The sequence below is a fragment of the Giraffa tippelskirchi genome, chromosome 10, assembly GCF_054371585.1.
Source record: "Giraffa tippelskirchi isolate mGirTip1 chromosome 10, T2T-mGirTip1v1.2.pri, whole genome shotgun sequence".
NCBI lineage: Eukaryota > Metazoa > Chordata > Mammalia > Artiodactyla > Giraffidae > Giraffa > Giraffa tippelskirchi.
In genome coordinates, this window is record NC_137284.1 from 149635485 (window position 1) to 149658482 (window position 22998).

The following is a 22998-nucleotide window of genomic DNA, read 5'->3' on the forward strand; positions in this document are numbered from 1 at the left end:
GGGGATCTTCCTGATCTAGGCATCGAATCCGCATCTCCTGCCTTGGCAGGCAAATTCTTAACCACTGAACCACCAGGGAAGCCCGTCTCTGCCAGTAGTGTTAGTAAAAAGAAATTAAATAGAGGCGACAGTGGGTTTGGAGGAAGCTTTAATCCTTAAGGCTGATGACCTTGGGTCCTTCTCAATGGCTTCTGTGACACTCCCACCCATGACTTTGGCCTTTCCATCTTGTAGTCACCATCACAGCCCTCTTCAGAACCAATTTCCGAATGGACTTCCCCTTTGACCTGCAGGAACTCCCAGCCTTTGCGATTATCGGGTCAGTGGGCTTGGCTGCTCTGGGAGTGCGGGGCCAGGGCTGGGGCATAGCTTTGGATTGGGAAGGACCCAAGCTGGGAAGTTGGCGTGGGCAGGGGTAAGGTGGAAATTGTTGGGGGGGAGGTGGGTAGAAAGGGCAGGTGGGTACCTGGTATTTGTTTCCCTGCAGTGGCCAGGGCCGAGGGATGAGGGTTTCATTTCCGTATGGCTTACACCCTCAGGATTTGCTGTGGGTTCCTGGGAGCCGTGTTTGTATATCTGCATCGCCAAGTCATGCTCGGAGTCCGAAAGCACAAGGCCCTCAGCCAGTTTCTGGCTAAGCAGTGAGTCACTGCCCTACCCGTTTACTCTCTGGTTTCTCCAAGAGTTCCACCCTTTTAATCTTGGCGGAAGGCGTTAAATGCCTTTCGGTGGCTTGTGATAAAATACAGAAGCCCGGATACCCTACTAGGGACAAGCGGTGTGGTTTCCCCTTTAAAGATTGCTTATTGGTGGAGAGAGTGCTCTGTCTAATGGCCGGAAACCACAGAGGATGCCAGGAAACTTTGGATTTCCTGGGAAATCCAAAGGGTCCAGTGTGGCATCCACTGTGGGTTGGCCAAATTAGGATGAGGATTAATTCTAAGCAATTAATCCTGTTTCTTTTCCAGCCGCCTGCTCTATCCTGGAATCGTCACCTTTGTCATCGCCTCCTTCACCTTTCCACCCGGAATAGGGCAGTTCATGGCTGGAGAGGTCAGCTCCAAGGGTGACCTTTGAGGGTGGGGGGTCAGGTCACTGAGCACGTGACTGAGACTAAACCAGGATGGGGCCACGAGGAAAAGAGGAAACAGCGCAGGTGACCCTCAGGCTTCTGAGCATACGTGCTTTTGCCCACGGATGGCATCGCTCCCTGAGAAAAAAGCGGAAAGGGACTCATGAAAAATGAGACTGAGGAATCGGTTCTCTTTAAAAAAATGGAAGTACCGAACATCCCTAGAGAACTGCTCCCTTTTGCTTCCTCCTCTCACAGCTGATGCCTCGGGAAGCCATCAGTACCCTGTTTGACAACAATACGTGGGTAAAACATATCGGGGACCCTGGGAGCCTGGGCCGGTCAGCTGTGTGGATCCACCCCAAAGCCAATGTTGTTATCGTCCTCCTCCTCTTCTTCATCATGAAGGTACCTCTCCCTACACCCCTGGCTCCCTGAGCTTCTGTTTTCAACCTAGGAACCAGGGTTTGCATAAGGGTGTGTGTGTGTGTGTGTGTGTGTGTGTGTGTGTGTGCGCACGCTCAGTCGTATCCGACTCTCTGTGACCCCATGGACTGTAGCCCACCAGGCTCCTTTGTCCATGGGATTTTCCAGGCAAGAATACTGGAGTGGGTTGCCATTTCCTTCTCCGCATCTCACAGGTCTCCTGCATTGGTAGGCAGATTCTTTACCACTAGCGCCACCTGGGAAATCCTTTACCACCTGAGCCACTTTGCAAAGGGGCTCCCTTTGCATAAGGTAGGGAAGGGTAAAACTTGGCCTGGTCTTTGTCCAACCTAAAAAGAAACAACTTGGAAATCAGAGCCTAAGTATTAATAAGTTGCTCATCTAGAGAACTGAACCAATATCTGGGTTAATGTTCCATTCATGTCAACTTCATGATGTTGTCATAATTATTATAACCCTTCTAAAGGTTCCACTTGCTAAATTATTGAGACATCGCAGCCGCTGAGTCAATAGGGACAAGACAGAGCTTAAGCAATACAATAACTGTGTGAAGACCTCAGATAAATTAACCGAATCTCTCCACATATTAGATAATTAGGTACTTCATCTCCAGCATCTGATTATCCATTTTCAGATGATTTGCATATCCATTTTTCCCCCAGTCTGGTGGATAATCTCTTCTCTAGGATTACAAAAAAGATAAAATATTTAAATCCATTTTATTAGTGACTATAAATAATTTTTACAAATGTTATTATTCTCTATTGAGGTAGTGAGGCTGTGAGGATTTTGCTATTCTTAAACCATTTTCTTCTAACTTCAGCTAAGAAACAAAAGCTGACCTCTTTTAATTGGTTCTTTTTCATATCTGCCCATCAAGGATCACATGGTTATAGACTTCTCAGTTACTGCCTTATACAGGTTATTTTTATTTCTACTCCTTGTTGTTACATCTGTTATAATTGCTGATTGTCTTTTTCTCTCTTTCTTGATGATTGCCTCATTATTAGTTGTATGTCTTATCTGAATAGTCCATGATTTTCCTCTATATATTAGGGTTTTCATTTGATTTTTTTTTTAACAAATCCAAGTAACAATTCTATTTTAGTCTATAGCACAATTTTTTACATACATTTTAGTGGGTTTGACAGTACTTTTAGGCAGACTTTAGATGAATCCACAAAAGTTGATATGTTTAAAATAAAATATACACAATAAAGCAAGAGGCATCTAGATGTTCAGAATCATGCATAAGGAGTGTTCTGGTTGGTGTTATCACTGGATACCTTGCCTATTAAGAATTCACCAGCAAAAGGCAGTTCTTCTGTTCTTCATTCCCATATAATTTACCAAAGTCTGAGAGTTCTGTCCACATTGAACGTTCATGTTTATTAAGTTATTCTTTTTTAAAGAGAATCTTTTTTAAAAAAACTAATTATTTTTGGCTGTGCTGGGTCTTCATTGCTGCACGTGGGGTTTCTCTAGTTGCAGCGAGTGAGGGCTACTGTCTAATTGCAGTATGCAACTTATTCTTGATACTTACTGTGAAACTCTATTTCCATAAGATATGAGCCACTATTACATTGTAGTAGCTGTAGTGGGTTCTTTCATCCATTTATTCAATAAGTGTTCTAATTCACCTACTGTGTGTCAAATATGTGATACTTGATTATTGATCTTTGGCCTATCTAATGCTTGTGGTTGGAAAAACGTATTTAAAAATTTCTTCTTGGTTTTATGCTGCTCATTTAATATACTTGTCAATGGTCTGATGATTAGAGATACCGAGTACTTGACATACCAGGTTCCAGCTCTGTCACTTACGTTTTCAGGATTTGCTGTGGGGTTCTGGGAGCTGTATTTATGTATTCTGTTCCTTATTCCATTCCACATGGGCTAATTGGGTCTATGGTTTCCATATTTTGCACACCCACTTTATTAATTAGATCATTTTCATTTCTTCCTTCAATAGATTTGATATTTTTTATCATAAAGTTCTCAGTGTCTTGCTAGGGATATGATTTTTCATTATAGAGTTTATCTTCTCTAATTTATAAACCCCAGCTCCTTGTAATTAGCTGCTGAGCATACAAACCCATCTGCAGTAACCAAGTCCAAGTTTTGATGGCATCTCAGAATTTATTGTTCAATGATAATAATTCTGTTTTTGTGATACTCCTCTAGATTGAACTGTTTCTTTGAGATCATATATATTTTTGAAACATTAAGCATTTGAAAATTTTTGGAGAAACAAAATTGTGTATATATTTTCAACATCTTCTTCACGCCTCGCCTCATTTCCCCAGATATTTCCCCAGCACATCTCTGGATCCCACTTTACAGACCGTGGTTTCTTCTGAGAAACCTACTTGGATTATATAGAAGGACTAAGCTGTATGTCATTCATTACTTTCTTAATTACATCCTCATTAATGTCTACATATAAGAGAATCAAGAAAAGAAACTTGGGGCTTCCCTGGCAGCTCAGTGGTAAAGAATCTGCCTGCCAATGCTGGAGACACGAATTTGATCCCTGGTCTGGGAAGATCCCACACGCCATGGAGCAAATAGGCCCGTGTACCACAACTACTGAGCCTGTGCTCTAGAGCCAGGAGCTACCACTACTGAGGTCCAAGGGCCCTGGATCCTGTACTCCACGGTGAGATGCACTCCACGCATGCAGCACAACTAGAGAGGAGCCTGAGCAGCAGCAAAGACCCAATAAAGAAATCATTTTTTTTTTAAAGAAAAGAAACTCACATTTCTTGGGCTATATTTCAAGCCCAACAGTTTGCAGCAGGCCTGTACTATTCTATAATATTCTAAATGTAAAGCCATCCACTGCTATAAATCTGTATTACCTAGTTATCACTGCTTCCAGCATCTTCACTCTCCTATCACTGGACATATAACCATACCCTTATTATTTCCAAAATGTAGACAGTAAAGGTACCTAGCCACATTAAAACATAAAATTGAATAGAACTATTTTTCCACTGTCTGATTTTAAATTTAGCCCATGTGGTCTTCTGGCAGTATCTGTGTTCACAGACAGGATTCTCAGTTCAGCTCTTTTATAACACTGATGAAGGGAACTTCCATTTTCTTAATATTAAGACATGGAAAGTTATCATCTTGTTGTGTGTCTGGTATGTCTCTAATGAGTATGAATATGATTACAACATCTCCATTTCCTTTTTAACGAGTCTAACGTTATTAGCTAGTATCATTGAGTTCTCAATACGGCCCGTGGCTCTGGAGAATTCTTGCCTAATCTTCCTGTGGTTCCTCCTTGTGAAGCATCTAAATAAAACACAGTCTGTGAGAAGGGGTCTCTAGTTTCCCACTTCTCTGGAACTGGGGGTTTAAAATCTTGGGAGTAATTTGTGTTCCAGATCACTTGCCCGGCTTCTGGATTTTCTCTTTTGTGTGCTAACAACTCAAAAAGTTTGCTAGTCTCAAGTGTCCACTTCTGTGCTGCAGGAGTTGATAACTTTCAGCGTCCTGTGATGCTGATGCTGTTCTTATGCGTATCTTGGAGGATAATCTAAAGTTTATCCTCTGAAATCAGATCCATCGGCCACCTATTATCTGTATTACTGGAGCTTTCAGATTAACCTGAGCCTACAAAATCCCTTATGGCTTTCATGTACTTATTCCAAAGAGGTAGTACAGAATAGTTCAAGAGGTCTCCAAATGTTATGAGTCAGGATCCCTGAAGAAGCTTAAACTATCAGCATCTAGAACTCCATCTCCAGACAGTCCAAAGAGGTAGACTTCAGTGATGTCTGGTCATCACAGTTCAAACAATTTCCCCTGCAAGCATTACTGGTGGGTGTTTTAAGCAAATATTAGCTCTGAGAAGCTTTTCTGCTTTGTATGAATACTGTTTGACCAAACTCTTCTTTCTTTCCTTCCTTCCTGCCTGCTTACCTTACCTTCCTACCTCCTACCTACATACCACCTACATCCTACCTGCATTTACTGAGCACTGTGCTCGTACTGAGAGAAGGCAGAAACAACAAGGCGAACTCTTGTTACACGTGCAAGGAATTTGCAATCTGCAACCCTCTTCATTTATACATTTAACTCTGCTGTTCTCAACTTTGCTGTTTTAAACAGTTCTATCCTGACAATTGTAGAAGGAAATGACAACTCATTCAGGTATTCCTGCCTGGAGAATCCCATGGGCAGAGGAGCCTGGTGGGCAATGGTCTCTAGTGTTGCAAAGAGTTGGACACAACTGAAGTGACTTAGCATGCACACGTGCATTCTGACAAATATGTATTTAGCCTGATCTCAGAGCTTCTGGGACAAAGGCTTCTCAGAGCCTTTATCATTGTCTTTTTTTTAAATTTATTTTTAATTGAGGGAAAATTGCTTTACGATGTTGTGTTGATTTCCACTGTATGTTTATCATTGTCTTTTGAGGTCAGCCCTGGCTCAAGGGAATCTCTCTAAGGTTCAGAAAGTGAGAAACTTTATTTCTCATTAGTTTACAATAAAGTCGGTGCAGTTTTTCATCTTTGTGACCCCATGGGCTATACAGTCCATGAAATTTTCTAGGCCAGAATACTGGAGTGGGTAGCCTTTCTCTTCTCCAGGGGATCTTCCCAATCCAGCGATTGAACCCAGGTCTCCCACATTGCAGGCAGATTCTTTACCAGCTGAGCCACAAGGGAAGCCCATATTCCCAGCAGAGTAGGCAAAAGAACTGAGAAATAGAATGGGAAAAAGACTAGTGATTGAACTTTTGAAATATCTGTAAAAGAAACAAAAATATGCGACATAATATATAAATTAAGCAACAGGTTTACATATGACTTCCAAAATGAGTAAACCAATCTTAGAAAAAGGTCTCAAACTAATTTGGTGAAGGATGACAGCAGCTAAGGGTCAAAACAAATTACCAGGATAAAAATATTTACAACTGAAAAACTGCACCAACTTTATTGTAAACTAATGAGAAATAAAGTTTCTAATTTTCTGAACCTTAGAGAGATTCCCTTGAGCCAGGGCTGACCTCAAAAGACAATGAAAAATGTGCGGCAGAAACCAACACAACATTGTAAAGCGATTATACCTATTACTTTTGCTAAAATCATCCCAGTTCCTTTTGGAATACTACCTTGGCCTTGGAGTTCTTTTCTATGATGCTGGCTGGCTTAGCTGGCTCTTGTAATGTGCTATTGCAGCTTGGTCAGGACAGATCTGATTTTCTGATCTTTGTTGAAGGTGATGTGATGTTAAGAAAAATGTTAAAGCAAATGACTCAGGCAGGGCCATCTTCACTCCAGGTTCCCTTGTGAGGTTTGCTATGTAGATGGCTTTATAAATGACCTTACTGAAGCTAAGTTAGTCACACAGTAAGTCACTATGACTTGAAGGTGTCTGCCACTTGGAAATGAGGCTGTTTTTTAGAAACATAGTCTGGCCAGGAAAAGATATCCTCCAGCTTCAAGAGCTTCAGGCTGCTCTGCTGAGGTGACCTTTTGGGGTTGAGAGGATACAGTGGACTAGGGCCCTTTGGGGGCAGTGACAGAGGAGTCCCCTGGGGCCCCAATCCTTGTTTTGATCACCTAAAGGCAAATATTGTCACTCCAAGTAGGAGCGATTTCGGTTAACTGCCTCTAGGAACCTTCTTATAATGTTGTCTTTGGTGATATCTTAGCCTGAGTGCGCCATGCTTTTTTTGGTTCTGGGGGAAGGTGACAGACAAGATGACTTCCAGAAGGATTGGCTCTCCCAGGATTTCTGTAACTCTTGGAACAAGAAGCAGAAAAGTAGTGGGAAGGGGTGTGTGTGTGTGTATGTGTGTGTGTTGGACACAGTCTAGAGGGTGCGCTGACGCCTCTTTTCACCCCAGTTCTGGATGTCCATCGTGGCCACCACAATGCCCATACCCTGTGGAGGTTTCATGCCTGTGTTTGTGCTTGGTAAGTTCTGATGGGAAGCCTGGGATCTTACTGGTGGTTCAGGCTAGGGTACTGTGAAAACAAGGAAAGGCCTGGAATGCTGGGGGCTTGTGTTCAGTCTTAGCACCCAAGGAGGCATTGGCTCTTAAAAAATGGAGGATAAAGACCTTGAATCTCTCAACACCTTCCTTCCTTTTGTCTCTTCCTAGGAGCTGCATTCGGAAGGCTAGTAGGAGAGATCATGGCCATGCTTTTCCCAGACGGCATCTTATTTGATGACATCATCTACAAGATCCTACCTGGGGGCTACGCAGTTATTGGTAAGACACATTCCACCCTCCTGTAACCCCGGACACCCACACTCAGACTCTCCCATGATATCTGCATTCCAGGCTATACAGTAATGGTCTTCACTTAATGCTATTTAATTCAACTTTTATTTAAATAATCAGCCCTTGGCTCTGACTCTAATTAGCTCTCATTAAACATCTTTGAGCCTCCCTATTTCTTCACACTGAATAGGGATTATAGTGATTAAATGAGATAATAAGGATGAGAACACCTAGGATTGCCTCTGAGTGTTTGGTGAGGGCTTTTTCTTTTTCTGCGAAGAATCATGGAAACAACAGTGCTTGTGACTGGCTTGACTACTCCTACCTGCAGGTCTGCTCATGCTGACGAGACTCAGGAGCACGTGACTAAGAGCTCAGAAACGTGGGCTCTGGTCTCATCGCTACCTCTTGTCACTGGATGACCATGGGGCAGATTACCTGCCTTTCTGCACCTTAGTTTCTTTATTCTAAAATGACTTCTGAGACGTCTTATACTCCTAACAGTTTGAGAATCTGAGATTATCTTTTTCCATTACATGTATAGTCCCTTGCACCCAAAAACCATGTCTAACAAAATGACCAGGATACTCCCTAGAATTATTATGCTTCCTCCCTCCCTCTCCTCTTTAACAAAATCCCATGAAATCTAAGGCCATGCTTCCCTTTGATATAGAAGAATTAATCAGCTTTATAGAACATATGGTGACCTTAGTCCCCCATCACAGTTCTGTACAAAAACTTCTTGCATCTGCTATTATTCCCTATCTTCACGCTTCTCAGATATCCCTTCAACCTCCTTGGTAGACATTTCCCTTAGCATGCATGCGTGCTAAGTTGCTTCAGCCATGTCTAACTCTTTGTGATCCTATGAACTGTAGCCCACCAGGCTCCTCTGACCATAGGATTCACCAGGCAAGAATACTGGAGTGGGTTGCCATGCCCTCCTCTAGGGGGTCTTTCTGACCCAGGGATCAAACCCACATATTCTGTGGTTCCTGCACTGGCAGGCAAATTCTTTACCACTGAATTACCTGGGAAGACCATATACATAAATAAATAAATAAATAAATAAATAAATAAATAAATATATATCTCCTGTGTTAATGTTCTGAAGTATATTGCATGCACTATCCAGTAAAATCATTCCTCCCAATCTTTACCTTTTGTGACTTTTTCTTAGTCCATTTTCATGTATGGCTTCCCCAGCATCTTTTCTCATAGCATATCTTCCCATGTTTAAATAAGAAATAAAGTTAATGCACTAGGGACTTTTGGCTGGTGGGAAATCATAACCAAAAACAAGTAAGACAGATTCTATCTTCAAAGAGCTTATGGAATCATAATGTTTTAGACCTGCAAGGGCCTTAGAACTTATCTAATGACCCCTTTCAGCTTAGAGATGAGAGTATGGGGTTCCAGAAGGATTAAGTTCTTCTCATACAGCTGAGAAATAGAATCAGGATCTCATTGCTCCAAGCCCACAGCACGATTCTTGGGTTTTGAGTCCGCTCATAAATTGTTGGCATCAGAACCTGAGGCCCAAAATAAAATGCTGTAAATGGGTTTTTTAAATGCTCAGTTAAGGGTGATCCAATTGTTTAAAAAGCAAGGAACAGATAGCACATCACTATATTTTATAAATGAAAATTTGGACACACAAAATTTTTTAAGTTGCCAAAGGTCCTATAATGAGATCAAAATGATTTTCTAACAGCTCAGCATTCTAGCCCCTACCTGACACATGGTCATCTCAGGAGTGCTGGCACTGCCCAGGGTCACATCTCCCCACCTTGTTTCACTCCCGTCACACACCCCCACATAGCCGCCATGCCAAGAAAGGCACCCCTAACCCAGGGTGCACGTCTGGGTCTGATTCCAGGAGCAGCAGCGCTGACTGGTGCGGTGTCCCACACAGTCTCCACGGCCGTGATTTGCTTCGAACTAACGGGTCAGATTGCTCACATCCTACCCATGATGGTGGCTGTTATCTTGGCCAACATGGTGGCTCAGAGCCTGCAGCCCTCCCTTTATGACAGCATCATCCAGGTCAAGAAGCTACCCTACTTGCCTGACCTTGGTTGGAACCAGCTCAGGTCAGGGGCACCAGCTGGAATTAGTTCAGATCTGATGGGGTGGGGGTGGAAGTTTCTGAGATTGAGAATGAGGTTAGGGTCAATGTCTGGATGCACTGCTTTGCTTACTTATTTTTATATTCCCATGTACTTAATAATTGTTATGAGTGATCAAATGCATGGTAAAAACCTCATGGGAGGAGTGGAAGGGACAGCCAAGGGACAGGCATATATGGTGGGGCTAACCTCCCTGGTGCTTTCTCCCTCCATAGCAAATTTACGATCTTTGTTGAGGATATCATGGTACGGGATGTGAAGTTTGTTTCAGCTTCCTGCACATATGGGGAGTTGCGAAACCTGCTCCAGACCACCACTGTCAAGACTTTACCACTGGTTGAATCGAAAGGTCAGTGGGAGGGAAGGAAGCAGATTCCTGGGCTAGTGACCTGAACAAAGGTGCCATAGAAATGCAGGCAGTACTGGGGTGTGGGCTTGTCTTTAGGGGCCACCCAGTCTGCCACAGGTCACCCAGCCTCTGCTCCTTAGGGGAACACGATCGATCATCTTCAAGGAAGGAAAAGCACAGCCATAACATGAGCACAGGAAGACAGTTAAAAATCCAGTGAAAGAAATACAGTTGATTCTCATTATTCCTTGTAGTTATATTCTAAAAACTTGCCATGAACACTGAATTAGGGATACTATAATTATGAACCTTGTGGCTCAGCTGGCAAAGAATCTGCCTGCAATGTGGGAGACCTGGGTTCGATCCCTGGGTTGGGAAGATCCCCTGGAGAAGGGAAAGGCTACCCACTCTAGTATTCTGGCCTGGAGAATTCCATGGACTGTATAGTCCATGGGGTTGCAAATAGTCAGACACGACTGAGCGACTTTCACTTCACTGAACCATTGCTCCCAAAGGAAATCCAAGGTGAAGTTCCTGCAAGCCTCTGGTCACATTTTCTTCAAGTAGTCAAAGCAGCATACACTTGTCTTAAATGTGTTTCTCCTTGTGTGCATGCTAAGTTGCTTCAGTTGTGTCTGACTCTTTGTGACCTTGTGGACTGTAGTCCGTCAGGCCCCTCTGTCCATGGGATTCTCCAGGCAAGAATACTGGAGTGGGTTGCTGTGCTCTCCTCCAGGGAATCTTCCTGACCCAGAGATTGAACCCATGTCTCTTATATCTCCTGCATTGGCAGGCGAGTTCTTTACCACTAGTGCCACCTGGGAAGCCCTCTGTTTCTCCTTAAAGACAACTTATTTATATCTGTTGTTAATTCACTAACTTGGAACTCACCACGACCAACAGCACAATAGCTCATGGCTAAATAAAGCTTATCTAACACATGTATTTTCTCCATAAGGCACATCAAAGCCTTCTTGCTTGGGGGCAATTATAAACAACAAAATCACCATCATGAAACACAAAAATACAAAAATCATGGCATTCAATGGATCACAAAAGGAACACTTGTTTATAATATGAAGCTAGAAAAAAAAAGCGTATCATTCTGTTCAGACTCAACTGGGAACATGTGCGTGGGGCAGCTCAGATTTTTTGCTATTTTACTTGTGCATGTGAATGATGGGGAAAGCACAGCACGTATTGATTTTGGGTTACAAATATACTTGAGCCAGTGGGTGAATTCACAAATAGGTAATGGTAGTGGTTTAGTTGCTAAATTGTGTCTGGCTCTTGCAACCTTATGGGCTGTAGCTCACCAGACTCCTCTGTCCCTGGGATTCTCCAGGCAAGAATACTGGAGTGGGTTGCCATTTCCTTCTCCAGGGGATCTTCCTGACCCAGGGATTGAACCTGGGTCTCCTGCATTGTAGGTGGATCCTTTACTGACTGAGCCATCAGAGAAGCCTTCACAAATAGGAAATCTGTGAATAATGAGGCTCAGCTGTAAATCTTACACCCCCTGAGGTGGCTCTCTTTGCCCCATAGCTAAATGACAGCTGTTTTTTAATACCCAATTTAAGGAGCAGATGAGACTGTTCCATGTGAAGGAGTAAACATGTTTGATAAGTAGTGATTTCACCTCCTTCACCATCCTTTCTGCCCACCTCTGACACTTAATCTTGCTTCATATTACTTCTTATTGTGGTTTCTATATCCGTGTCTTATCTTCCTCACTAGATTCGGTATCCTTTGAGGGCTGAGACTATCACATCTGTCTCCCTCAGACTTCTTCCTTATAGGTATTTACCAGATATTAAATAAATATTTGTCTAATGTTTGAATTAGTGTGATGGAATCATAGGGCCGTTTGAAGCCATTTAAATTGTTAGTTCTAATTCCAGATGATTAGAATATCCAAATTACGTTAGTTTTAATATTTTCCCAAATCCCAAATACCTTTCAGTGGCCTCTAAAGCAGTGGCTCCTCATTGGAACAGGGGTACGGCTGATGGGTTGCAGGGTTTTAATAGTAATGACTAAGACTTAACAGTGGTAAAGAACCTGCCTGCCAATGCAGCAGACGTAAGAGATTCAGGTTCGATCCCTGGATCAGGAAGAACCCCTGGAGGAGGGCATGGCAACCCACTCCATTACTCTTGTCTGGAGAATTTCATGGACAGAAGAGCCTGGCAGGCTACAGTCCTTAGGATCACACAGCCAGACGGGACTGAAGCGACTTAGCACAGCACACAGCACAAGACCTAACAGTAAGATTTATCTCAATAACACTGCCTTAATCTTGGGCTTCTAAGGTGGTGCTAGTGGTAAAGAACCTGCCTGCCAGTGCAGGAGATGTAACAGACATGGGGTTCTATCCGAGAGATGTGGGTTTGATCCCTGGGTCAGGAAGATGCCCCGGAGGAGAGCATGGCAACCCACTCCAGTATTCTTGCCTCGGAAATCCTATGGACAGAGGATCTTGGCAGGCTACAGTCCATAGGGTTGCAACGAGTCTGAAGTGACTTAGCATGCAAGCAATCTTATGGCCTTAGAACTCAATGAAAATGTTAATGATAGTAACGGAATTCTAATAAATATAAAAGGACTTTTCCTGGAAAAGTAGGCATTATGTCTATGCCTAGAAGGACCCAGAGTATTTCAGTGACTAAACATCAGATACCCTTGTAGCCTTTTTTCAAAGTATTGGGTTCAAAAAATTCAAAAAGGTATTGGCCAAAAAGTTCATTTGGGTTTTTCCATAAGATGATGCGGGCTTCCCTAGTGGCTCAGATGGTAAAGAATCCGCCTGCAATGCGGGAGGCCTGGGTTCAATCCCTAGATTGGGAAGATCTCCTGGAGGAGGGCCTGGCATCCCAGTCCAGTATTCTTGCCTGGAGACTCCCATGGACAGAGGAGCCTGGCGGGCTACAGTCCATGAGGTCACAAAGAGTCAGACACGACTGAGCATAGCACACAGCACACAAGATGATACAGAAAACCCAAATGAACTTTTTGACCAGCCCAATATAGTCCCATCTCAGTATGAATGGCTTTTAATGTGTCTTCTTTTGGAGACAGAGTTGATTAGCCTATTTTAATACCTAGTTCACCTGTTTGCAAACTGTCTAAGTAAGGGCTGCATCAAAATAAGTACAAATTAGCACCAGTTAATATACTCTCACAGAGAAGGAAATGGCAACCCACTCCATTATTCTTGCCTGGGAAATCCCATGGACAGAGGAGCCTGGTGGGCTATAGTCCATGGGGTCGCAAAGAGTAGGACACGACTAAGCGACTAAACAACAACAATGTACTCTCAGTTGGGTCCCTAAATACTAAATGGGTGAAATAAAAGGGACTGAGTGAGGTCAATCCTGAAAGACTTTGGAAATGAGTTTTTAGGAAGAGAGGGTAAGAGCTGAAAAGAGTTGGGCCCTGGGCTGAGTCCCTGACTCCATCCTGTGGAGAGCGGGGTGAGGGGGTGATCGAGCTGCCCTCAGGCCAAGCCTGGGTCTCCCCCAGATTCAATGATCCTGCTGGGCTCCGTGGAGCGGTCAGAACTTCAGTCCCTCCTGCAGCGGCACCTGTGTCCTGAGCGGAGGCTGCGGATGGCCCAGGACATGGCGAGGAAGCTGTCTGAGCTGCCCTTCGATGGGAAGGTGCGGCCGGCTGGGGTGGGGCGCTCTGGTGTCTGGCCCCAGGGTCGACCTGAGTCCTTTGCCTTTGTGGATGAAGATGAAGATGAGGATCTCTACAGGAAGCCCGAGGTAAGTGGGCTGGGAAGGGTCAGGGGAGCAGGACAGATGGGGCAAAGGGAAAATAGGAAGAGAGAGGGAAGATGCTGATCATTGACAAAGTCTAAGAGATCAGTGCCCCTGCGTCCAGGGACTGAAGGAGATGAGGTTGCAAATTTTGGAGCCACGAGAATTCAAAGAGCTTTGAGGACTTCTGAACTGGAAAGAACAAGAGCATTAGATAGGTTTCCCAGGACACCAGCTGGTAAGGCAGGACGAGGTAGTCTCTTCTCTAGGACTGAGAATTTTTACTGTTCTCTACAGATGCCTCCTCTTCCTCCTCATCACCCCTTTCCTACTGATCCACTGCCCCTCGAAGAGCCCAATGGGCCCCTGCCCAGCCACAAACAGCAGCTGGAAGCACTGGAGTCTACAGGTAAAGATTCTCCCATCGTCCACCTCACCCTTGCCTCACACCTTGTGGGTTATCTCTGTGTGCTCCTCAACCTAAGGGCTCCTATTATGCGGAGGGATAGGCCAGGGGATGGTGGGAGGGGATTTCTATTCTTTGAGTCCATGTTACTGTCCCAAAGTGGGGGGGGGGGGCAAGGGCTGGATTTGGAGGGTGGGAGAGGGGAGGTCCGATAGAGGTGAGGCACCTAGAAATGTGGACCTGTTGTGACAAAGCATCAGGACCACTTGGGGCCCCTAACCATTTCCTCCCAGGATGGGTATTGCTTTGTCTCCATTTCCATCTGCTCACCCCTCCTCTCAGGTCCAAGACCCTCCATCTTTCGGTCCCTGCTTCGCTGCTTGCTAGGCAGAGCTCGCCCCCAAAAGAAGAAAATGACCCAGGTGAGAGAAGATGTGTTGGGAAAGGGAACTTGTCTTTGAGGAGTGAGAGACCCATGATCCTTAAGGTGGGAGGGAAGAGGTCCCACCAGGGAGGAGAAGCTTCATCATATGGAAGGGGTGATGGGATGGAAAGAGGCTTCTGTGGCCTGGCCAGGGAGAGGCAGTTATGGTTCTATGAGGAAGAAAAGGGAAGGAACTTGGACCTATGTCTTTCTTCTCTAGGATTCAACGGATTTAGTGGATAACATGTCTCCTGAAGAGGTAAGTAAAGGAAACAGGAAGCTGGGGTGAATCATTTTTCTGTTTTGTTTTGTTTTGCTGGCTGTGCTGTGTGACATGCAGAAATCTCAGTTCCTTGACCAGGGACAGAACTCATGCCATCTGCACTGGAAGCATGGAGTCTTAACCACTGGACCACCAGGGAAGTCCCTGTCTTGTTAAGTGAAGACATTGTTCTTTTTTCTTCAATCTTCTTCATTGTGTTGTTGTAAGAATAAGACGTGAACCTAGGCAGAAGAGCGCCTTGAGAGGTTGTTAGTGAGGTTTGACTACGGAGTGGTGCTGGGCGCATTGCTTGGAGGTGGGGAGACGTGGTGGTGTCCTCATGGGGACCAGTGTCACTTCACTGGAGAAGGAAGTTTTGAGCCGCTGTGTGTAGATGGGCCAATGGTGCTAGGACGAGCCTTAGAATTTTGAGATCTTAGGGGCGTTCTGGACCAGGTGGATGCTACGTGGAAAGGATGACATTTACCTGCAGGAAAATGGCACTGGGCAGCCAACTCTTAATGTGGACTGAGGTGGAAGAACAGCATTGAAACTAAAATGGGGAAATCAGTGCCTGGTGAGGTTACTATGTTAGGTTGATCCAGGCCCCGAGACAGTGGACAATGGGAAGATTCCAGGAAGCGAGACTGGGAAGAACCACAGACTGAGGGCAAATCTCGACAGTGGTGCCTCCTGGGGACAAATGCCTATTTCCGCAAAGAGGTGGCTGTTGAGTCCATGAGAGAGAAAATCAAGCACTGGCTGGAGCAGGTTGTGCTGAGTGACCAGAACATGGCACAGGGGACAGATTGGGAACACATGGCTGAGCTGTGCAGATCAAAACTACCCTGGGGTGTGGAGAGACACCAATAAAATCCATTAGCAATCATTCCATTTAGTAAAAGAGAAGGCAAGCTTGCTGCAAAGGCTGAAAGGTAGAGCTTTAAAAGTATGTGGCTGAAATATCAGACTTTTTAGCCTTCACAACTATGTAAGCCAATTTCCTAATTCCTGCTCACCCATCCATCCCTCTCTCTCTCTCTCTGAAATTTGATGTTGCTAATGGTTGAACATTTGAATGTACTAAAAGCCACTTAATTGTACACTTAAAATGGTTCAAATGGTAATTTTCATGGGAAATTTATCTCAATATTAAAATATAAAATTAAATATGCAAAATGAGCAAACAACAAAAAGTATGTAGCTGACAAAATACCATTATGTATATTATCTTCAAAGAAACCTCTATTGGATGTCCAGAATTTATGAATCCATGCATGATTATTTGCTCAGTCGTGTCTGACTCTTTGGGACTCTATGGACTGTAGCCCACCAGGCTCCTCTCTCCATGGGATTTCCAAGGCAAGAATGCTGGAGTGGATTGCCATTTCTTTCTCCAGGAGATTTTTCTCAAGCCAGGGATCAACTTGAGTCTCCTGAATCTCCTGCATTCTTTACCACTGAACCACCTGGAAAATCCTATCCAGAATACATATGTGCTAAAAATTAAAAGTACTCAAGATTGGAGGAGGGGGTGGTTAGTGACAAGAGAGAAAGTCTTCCCCTTCTCCCCTTGACAGCCCTCAAGACACACAACATTTCTGGATAAATGACCTGAAAAATCAAATGGATAATCACAGATGAAAAAAATTGAACTATTCCTTCCACCCACAAGCAGGAATCAGATGGGTCATAACTACAATGAAGGAGTGCTTTACTAGGGTGCTGAAACCAATAATACTTTTTTTAATGCACCAAAGAAAGCCAGCTAGTTGATCAATGAGGTTATTTAATAACCGCAGGAAATAAAATGCAACTAGGGATAAAAAGTGGAGAAGGCAATGGCACCCCACTTCAGTACTCTTGCCTGGAAAATCCCATGGACGGAGGAGCCTGGTAGGCTGCAGTCCATGGGGTCGCTACGAGTTGGACACGACAGAGCAACTTCACTTTCACTTTTCACTTTCATGCAATGGAGAAGGAAATGGCGGCCCACTCCATTCTCTTGCCTGGAGAATCCCAGGGACGGGGAAACTTGGTGGGCTGCCGTCTATGGGGTCGCACAGAGTCGGACACGACTGAAGCGACTTAGCAGCAGCAGGGATAAAAAGAAGATAGATGATACATTTTTAGCTGATATCTGTCTCAGGGAAGACTTTAAGCAGCTCCCAACTCCCATGGGACCCACCATGACTCTTTCGAAGGATAAGATACAATAGGAGTCAGACTTCAGAATAGTTTGAACAGCGTTTTCAGGCTGTAAAGAAATGACACCCTTGACAATATCAAGATGACACCTTTGGGAATAGTCAAAGAATTCAATTCTAGGTCATCAAAAGTCCTTGCTATGACTTGTCTAATTCCGCCACTCTGTTAGGAATACACACCTTTTAGAGCCCCAGTTTGTAACTGATGCTTAGCTTTTTAAAGCCGTGGATCACATCAAACCTAGAGCAGATGAAAACTGGGGTTCCTGGGACATGATGGGCAGTCAAGGTTGGAAGCCTACCTCTGTGTAATCTTAAGCATTTAAGGACAAACGCTTAAGCACCCTGTTCCTCCATTTTCTCATCTATAAAATAGAGATAACCATAGGGCAGAGGATTCGAGGAGTGACGCAGTTAGAATAATCTTGGCACAGAGAAGTGCTTGGTGCGTGTGCACAGGAAGTGGTTTGGCTACTGTTGTTCCCCGAGGACAGGGACAATGGAACCAGGGAGGCCAGAAATGATCAGAGCATACTGCAGGAGGGCAGCACCAACCAAACCAGCATCGGCAAGGGTCTAGCTCCCTGTCATCTAAGTAACCCTTGTCTGCAACATACCTGCTAACTGGTCATCCATCCTGGGCCATGAGTGCTGCCCAACTTTGGGTGAACCTTTAGTCAGGGAAGGCGAAAGTTTGGAAGAGGTGTGATTGTAGTCAGGAAAAAGCAGGATGGGACAGATGGAGAGAGCGCAGCCCTGTAGACCAAACACTGGACACAAGAACTGGGGGATAACCTTCAGTGATGTCCTCTGAAGCTTGAGACGTGGAGATCTGGGCAAACAGAAAAACAAAGAAAGTAGAACCTCACTCAGAGGTTGTTGTTCAGTCACTCAATTGTGTCCATCTCTTTGCAATCCCATGGACTGCAGCATGCCAGTCTTCCCTGTCCTACACCATCTCCCAGAGCTTGCTCAAACTCACGTCCATTCAGTCAGTGATGCCATCCAACCATCTTGTTCTCTGTCATCCTCTTCTTCTCCTGCCTTCAATAGGACAGGGTCTTTTCCAATGAGACGGCTCTTGACATCAGGTGGTCAACATTCTGGAGCTTTACCTTCAGCATCAGTCCTTCCAGGGAATATTCACGGTTGATTTCTCTTAGGATTGACTGGTTTGATCTCTTTTCTGTCCAAGGGACTCCTGAAAGTTTTCTCTAGCACATCTGGAGGGGGCTGTCTGAGAAGAGGTTACAGAAAATTTAAAATTCATTTTTGAGAGCCACAGTGATACTAGATTATTTGGAACCTTGGGGATTTGGGCATGCAAATCTAAAATCCAAAGCACAGTTGGACTTTGGCCTTATTGCTTTGGTCACAGACAAAGCAATACAATGTAGAACAAACCAACCAAACACGCACACAAAAGCGGCTTGTTTGAGTCAACAAAGTGCCATGTGACCCAGAACAGCTCTTTAAATCCAATAAAGTTTCACCAAGATCTGCTTTGTAAAAGGTCAGCCTGCAGCCTGCAGGTTTCTTCATGACACACAACGATAGATGCCTCACAGTGCTCTGGAGGGGTTCAGTCCAGAGCTAAGGCAAGTCTAAGATGGAGCAAGACCCACACTGGTTCTCCCAGAGTTTGCTCAGGCTCATGTCCATTGAGTCAGTGATGCCATCCAACCATCTCATCCTCTGTCACCCCCTTCTCCTCCTGCCTTCTATCTTTCCCAGCATCAGAGTCTTTTCCAGTGAGTTGACTCTTTGCATCAGGTAGCCAAAACATTGGAGCTTCAGCATCAGTCCTCCCAGTGAATATTCAGGATTGATTTCATTTAAGACTGACTGGTTTGATCTTGTAGTGCAACGAACCCTCAAGAGTCTTCTCCAACACCACGTTCGAAAGCATCAGTTCTTTGGTGCTCAGCCTTCTTTATGGTCCCACTCTCACATCCATATGTGACTACTGGAAAAACCATAGCTTTGACTAGATGGACTTTGTTGACAAAGGGATGTCTCTGCTTTTTGATACGCTGTTTAGATTTGTTACAGCTTTTCTTGCAAAGAGTAAGCTTCTTTTAATTTCATGGCTGCAGTCACCATCCTCAGTGATTTTGGAGCCCAAGAAAATTACAGGAGTGGTAGAAAATAAGATTGGAAAGATGGGTGGGGAATAGCAAGTGTTTGGGGCACCAGGAAGAAGGAGCGTGTTTTGAGCACCTGAAGCTGAAGGTTGATTTGGGGCTGGAGGAGGGAGGAGAATTTATTGGGGCAAAGGGAGGCGGACCAGCGACCTGGAGGAGCTGTGATTGATAGTTTCACGGCCTATTTCAGGTTTCTGGGCCGGGGATTGGAGGGCGGTTTGGGATCAAGGATCTGGGGTTTAAGGGGGCTCCGATATTGGGTGACGGCCCTCCTCTCTGGCAGATTGAGGCCTGGGAGCAGGAGCAGCTGGGCCAGCCTGTCTGTTTTGACTCTTGCTGTATCGACCAGTCCCCCTTCCAGCTGGTGGAGCAGACGACTCTGCACAAGGCAAGTCCTTGCCCACCTCCCACCGAGCAGGGCTTCCGGGAGGACCGGAAGGGGCGGGGCCCCCGTGCTGACCTTACCCACGGCTTTGTCCTCGCAGACTCACACCCTCTTCTCCCTCCTGGGCCTCCACCTTGCTTACGTGACCAGCATGGGGAAGCTGAGGGGCGTGCTGGCCCTGGAGGAGGTAAGAGCGACGTGTCCCCCCTAACCCCCGCCCCCCCGCCGTTGGAGCGGCAGTGGGAGGAAGGGGTGAGGTGGGGAGGGGGTGATTCTAACATCCAGGAGGTGCTCCGGGTTTCCCACCTGTTTCTCATGCAGAGACTGGAGGGGGTCGGGGGTGGCAGCCCCCCGATCTTCTCAGGATGGCATGGGCTTGGAATGGGGGTGCAGGGCCTGAGTCACGGTCTCATGGGGGTGTGCTGTGGAGGGGCGTGGAAAGAGTGGGCAGATGGGACGGCTGAAGGCGGCCTGAGGGTTGGGGACCGGGCGAAAGAGATCCTGGGTCAGGGCTCTTGAGATTTCACCGCTCTGCAGGTGAGGCTCTTTGTCCATCATGCCCGTTTTCCTTTTTCTGTCTTCTCCCTTGGAGTCATCCCTGCCACGCCGTATCTTTCCCATTCCTTTTCCTTTGATTGTCCGTTTGTCCACTGCTCCTGTCTTCTTTCCTGCCCCTGTCGTACCCTCTCTCCCTTTCCCTGTGCTCTCCAGCTGCAGAAGGCCATTGAGGGACACACCAAGTCTGGGGTGCAGCTCCGCCCCCCTCTTGCCAGCTTCCGGAGTACAACTTCCACTCGGAAGAACACCGGGGTCCCGCTCCCTCCTGCAGAGGGCTGGAGCCTGCCTGAGGACGGAGCTGGGGCCGCTGGGGCAGGGGACGTGACCCCTGCCTCCCCAGAGACCCCCGTACCACCCGCCTCCCCGGAGCACCCCCTCTCCCGGGCTCCGGCCAAGGCAGAGAGCGAGCTGGAGGAGCTGGAGCTAGTGGAGGGGCCGGGGCCGGAGGAGGAGCTGGCCGACATCCTGCAGGGCCCCAGTCTGCGCTCCACGGACGAGGAGGATGGGGATGAACTGATCCTTTGACTGCCTCCCGCACCTCCTCACGAAGGCTGTCCAGGGACCCAGGAGAGGGGGTGCACCATGTGGGAGAGGGTGCTTCCTGAAGCTGGTGGGGATCGCATCAATACATGGCCTCTCCTGGGAGTTTTTAAAAATGTGATCCTTGGAGGAGGAGCTGGAATTTGGGCAGGGGGTAGCCTTGGTCAGTCATTTGGGCCATGCCCTCCCATCCCCAGATAGGCGGTGGATCGGTGTGAAGGGCCCCTGATATTCCAGGGGCTTCCTGAGTTTGCCCGTGTGTGGGTGAGGAATACCTGCCTCTCGCATGCATCCCCCACAACCCGTCCTCCCCCTTCCCCCAGTGTTCCTTGTCCCGTGCCTTCCCGGCCTTGCCCATCCTCCCATCAGTTCCCCAGGCGGTGGGTTAAGGGAGACCCAGGATGACTGTGGTCCTGCCAGTGCCATGTTGGAGGAGGAGACGGGACCACCTCATGGCCTCATGGACTGGTGGCCCTTGAATATAGTTGCAAACTGTCCACAGCGCCTCCTCTGAGAGCCCTCCCCCCTGTCCTCCACTTGCCCATAGCCATTCCCTGAAATTTGCCTCCAGACTCCATTCAGGCTCCTTCTAGAAAGTGAAGTCACTCAGTCATGTCGGACTCTTTGCAACCCCATGGACTGTAGCCTACCAGGCTCCTCCGTCCATCGAGTTTTTCAGGCAAGAGTACTGGAGTGGGTTGCCATTTCCTTCTCCAGGAGATCTTCCCGACCCTGGGATCGAACCTGGGTCTCCCACATTGCAGGCAGACACTTTACCATCTGAGCTACCAGGGTCTGCCCTCAATTACTTGGGCGGGAAAAGGCCATTCCCACTTCCCCCTCCGTCCTCCATTTAGGCAGTGAGACATGGATACAGAGCCTATTCAGGGTAAGAGCCTAGAAGAGGGACGGTCACGGTCACAGGAAGGCTCTGTGTGGAAGGGGCGGTACCTTGTGGCTCAACAGTCACGCGGCCCTAATGGATTTATTTTACTCCCTCTGGCATCTCGCATTACAGCTTCCTCACCCTCCAGTTTCCAGGTCACTCCCTCTCACACTGTCGTCCTTGAGCTGATGTAGCCAGGGCTTCTCCTGCCCAGAACCGAGGCTCAGGGCACTGGGCCACTGGTTCACCCCCACGCTTCTTCGGGGCTGGTCCTTTGTATTCCTCTTCTAGAGGTTCAGTGTTGAAATAGCCCAGCTCTTTGATGCCTCCCACACTTGGGACGTCAGAGACCCTTATCCACCCCAAGCCAGTGACGGGGAGCCTGCCATTACCCTGCCTTTTCTACAAGTGGTCCCAGGTGCTCTTGATCTCACCCCCAAGGCTTTCGTCCCTCCCTTCTTTTCAGTTCAGTTCAGTCACTCAGTTGTGTCCGACTCTTTGTGACCCCATGGACTGCAGCATGCCAGGCTTCCCTGTCCATCACCAACTCCCAGAGCCTACTTTTATGCCTCATTTAATTCTTTAGTTGTGCCCATCCCTGCCATCCTCCTCCTTCCCACCCTGTGCCCAGCCTCCACCCCCCCCAAATAAGACACTCACAGCCAAAGGTGCCACCACAGTGTTTAGTGCCATTAAACACAGCCTGGAACCATCTCCAACAGTACACGCCTTCCGCCTCCCCAGGGCCAAGAGAGAGAGGCTGCAGCCTGGGGAGGGGGCCTAGCAGTGGGCCCTGGAGCCCCTGCTCCTGTGTATATAATCTATAATATTTATATATATATTTATATATAATTCTCTCTGTAATATATGTCATAGACTCTCTCTTGGGCCTGGGGTGGAAATGTCACATTAAGAAAACATGCTAAGACTGGCCGTAAAAATGGATATTTCCCAGACCTGGAAGACGGAGTATGGGATGTACAGGTGGGGGGCGAGGAGAGGTAATAACTCATTCACCAAGATTCCCTCCTTAAGAGGAAGGTGTGGGGGTGGGGTGGGGTAGGGTGGGGGGCGATGGGGGGAGGGGAGGAATGGAAGATTGCGACTTTACTTTAATAAAGTGAATTGAAAATGAAAGTGCGCCCCCCACCAGAAGAAAATCATTTAGCAAGAGCAGTTTC

The 22998-nt window shown here is 46.5% G+C and overlaps 1 protein-coding gene and 1 long non-coding RNA gene across 6 annotated transcripts in view; one reads left to right on the top strand and one right to left on the bottom strand.

The window, feature by feature from the left end:
* Positions 1–21036, top strand: part of CLCN1 (chloride voltage-gated channel 1) — a 37362-nt gene extending 16326 nt beyond the window's left edge. For 3 of the 5 annotated variants that reach the window (XM_081534473.1, XM_081534472.1, XM_081534475.1), the window contains exons 9-23: positions 235–319; positions 540–641; positions 969–1053; positions 1331–1480; positions 7386–7455; positions 7644–7754; positions 9646–9859; positions 10111–10244; positions 13767–14011; positions 14303–14414; positions 14754–14833; positions 15056–15094; positions 19732–19836; positions 19934–20020; positions 20545–21036. In XM_081534473.1, coding sequence (XP_081390599.1) covers positions 235–319; positions 540–641; positions 969–1053; positions 1331–1480; positions 7386–7455; positions 7644–7754; positions 9646–9859; positions 10111–10244; positions 13767–14011; positions 14303–14414; positions 14754–14833; positions 15056–15094; positions 19732–19836; positions 19934–20020; positions 20545–20916 — 1991 coding nt within the window. In that variant the 3' untranslated portion in view covers positions 20917–21036. Of the gene's footprint in view, positions 1–234; positions 320–539; positions 642–968; positions 1054–1330; positions 1481–7385; positions 7456–7643; positions 7755–9645; positions 9860–10110; positions 10245–13766; positions 14012–14302; positions 14415–14753; positions 14834–15055; positions 15095–19731; positions 19837–19933; positions 20021–20425 lie in introns of all 5 variants that reach the window. The other 2 variants (XM_081534474.1, XM_081534477.1) reach the window with 2 other exon arrangements.
* LOC145523712 (uncharacterized) lies at positions 132–20068 on the bottom strand. Its single transcript, XR_014066861.1, has 4 exons — positions 19914–20068; positions 18287–18541; positions 17922–18136; positions 132–1210 (listed from the first exon to the last, which is right to left on the bottom strand). It is a non-coding gene; the product is annotated as an uncharacterized LOC145523712 (long non-coding RNA).
* Positions 21037–22998: the final 1962 nt, after the last annotated feature.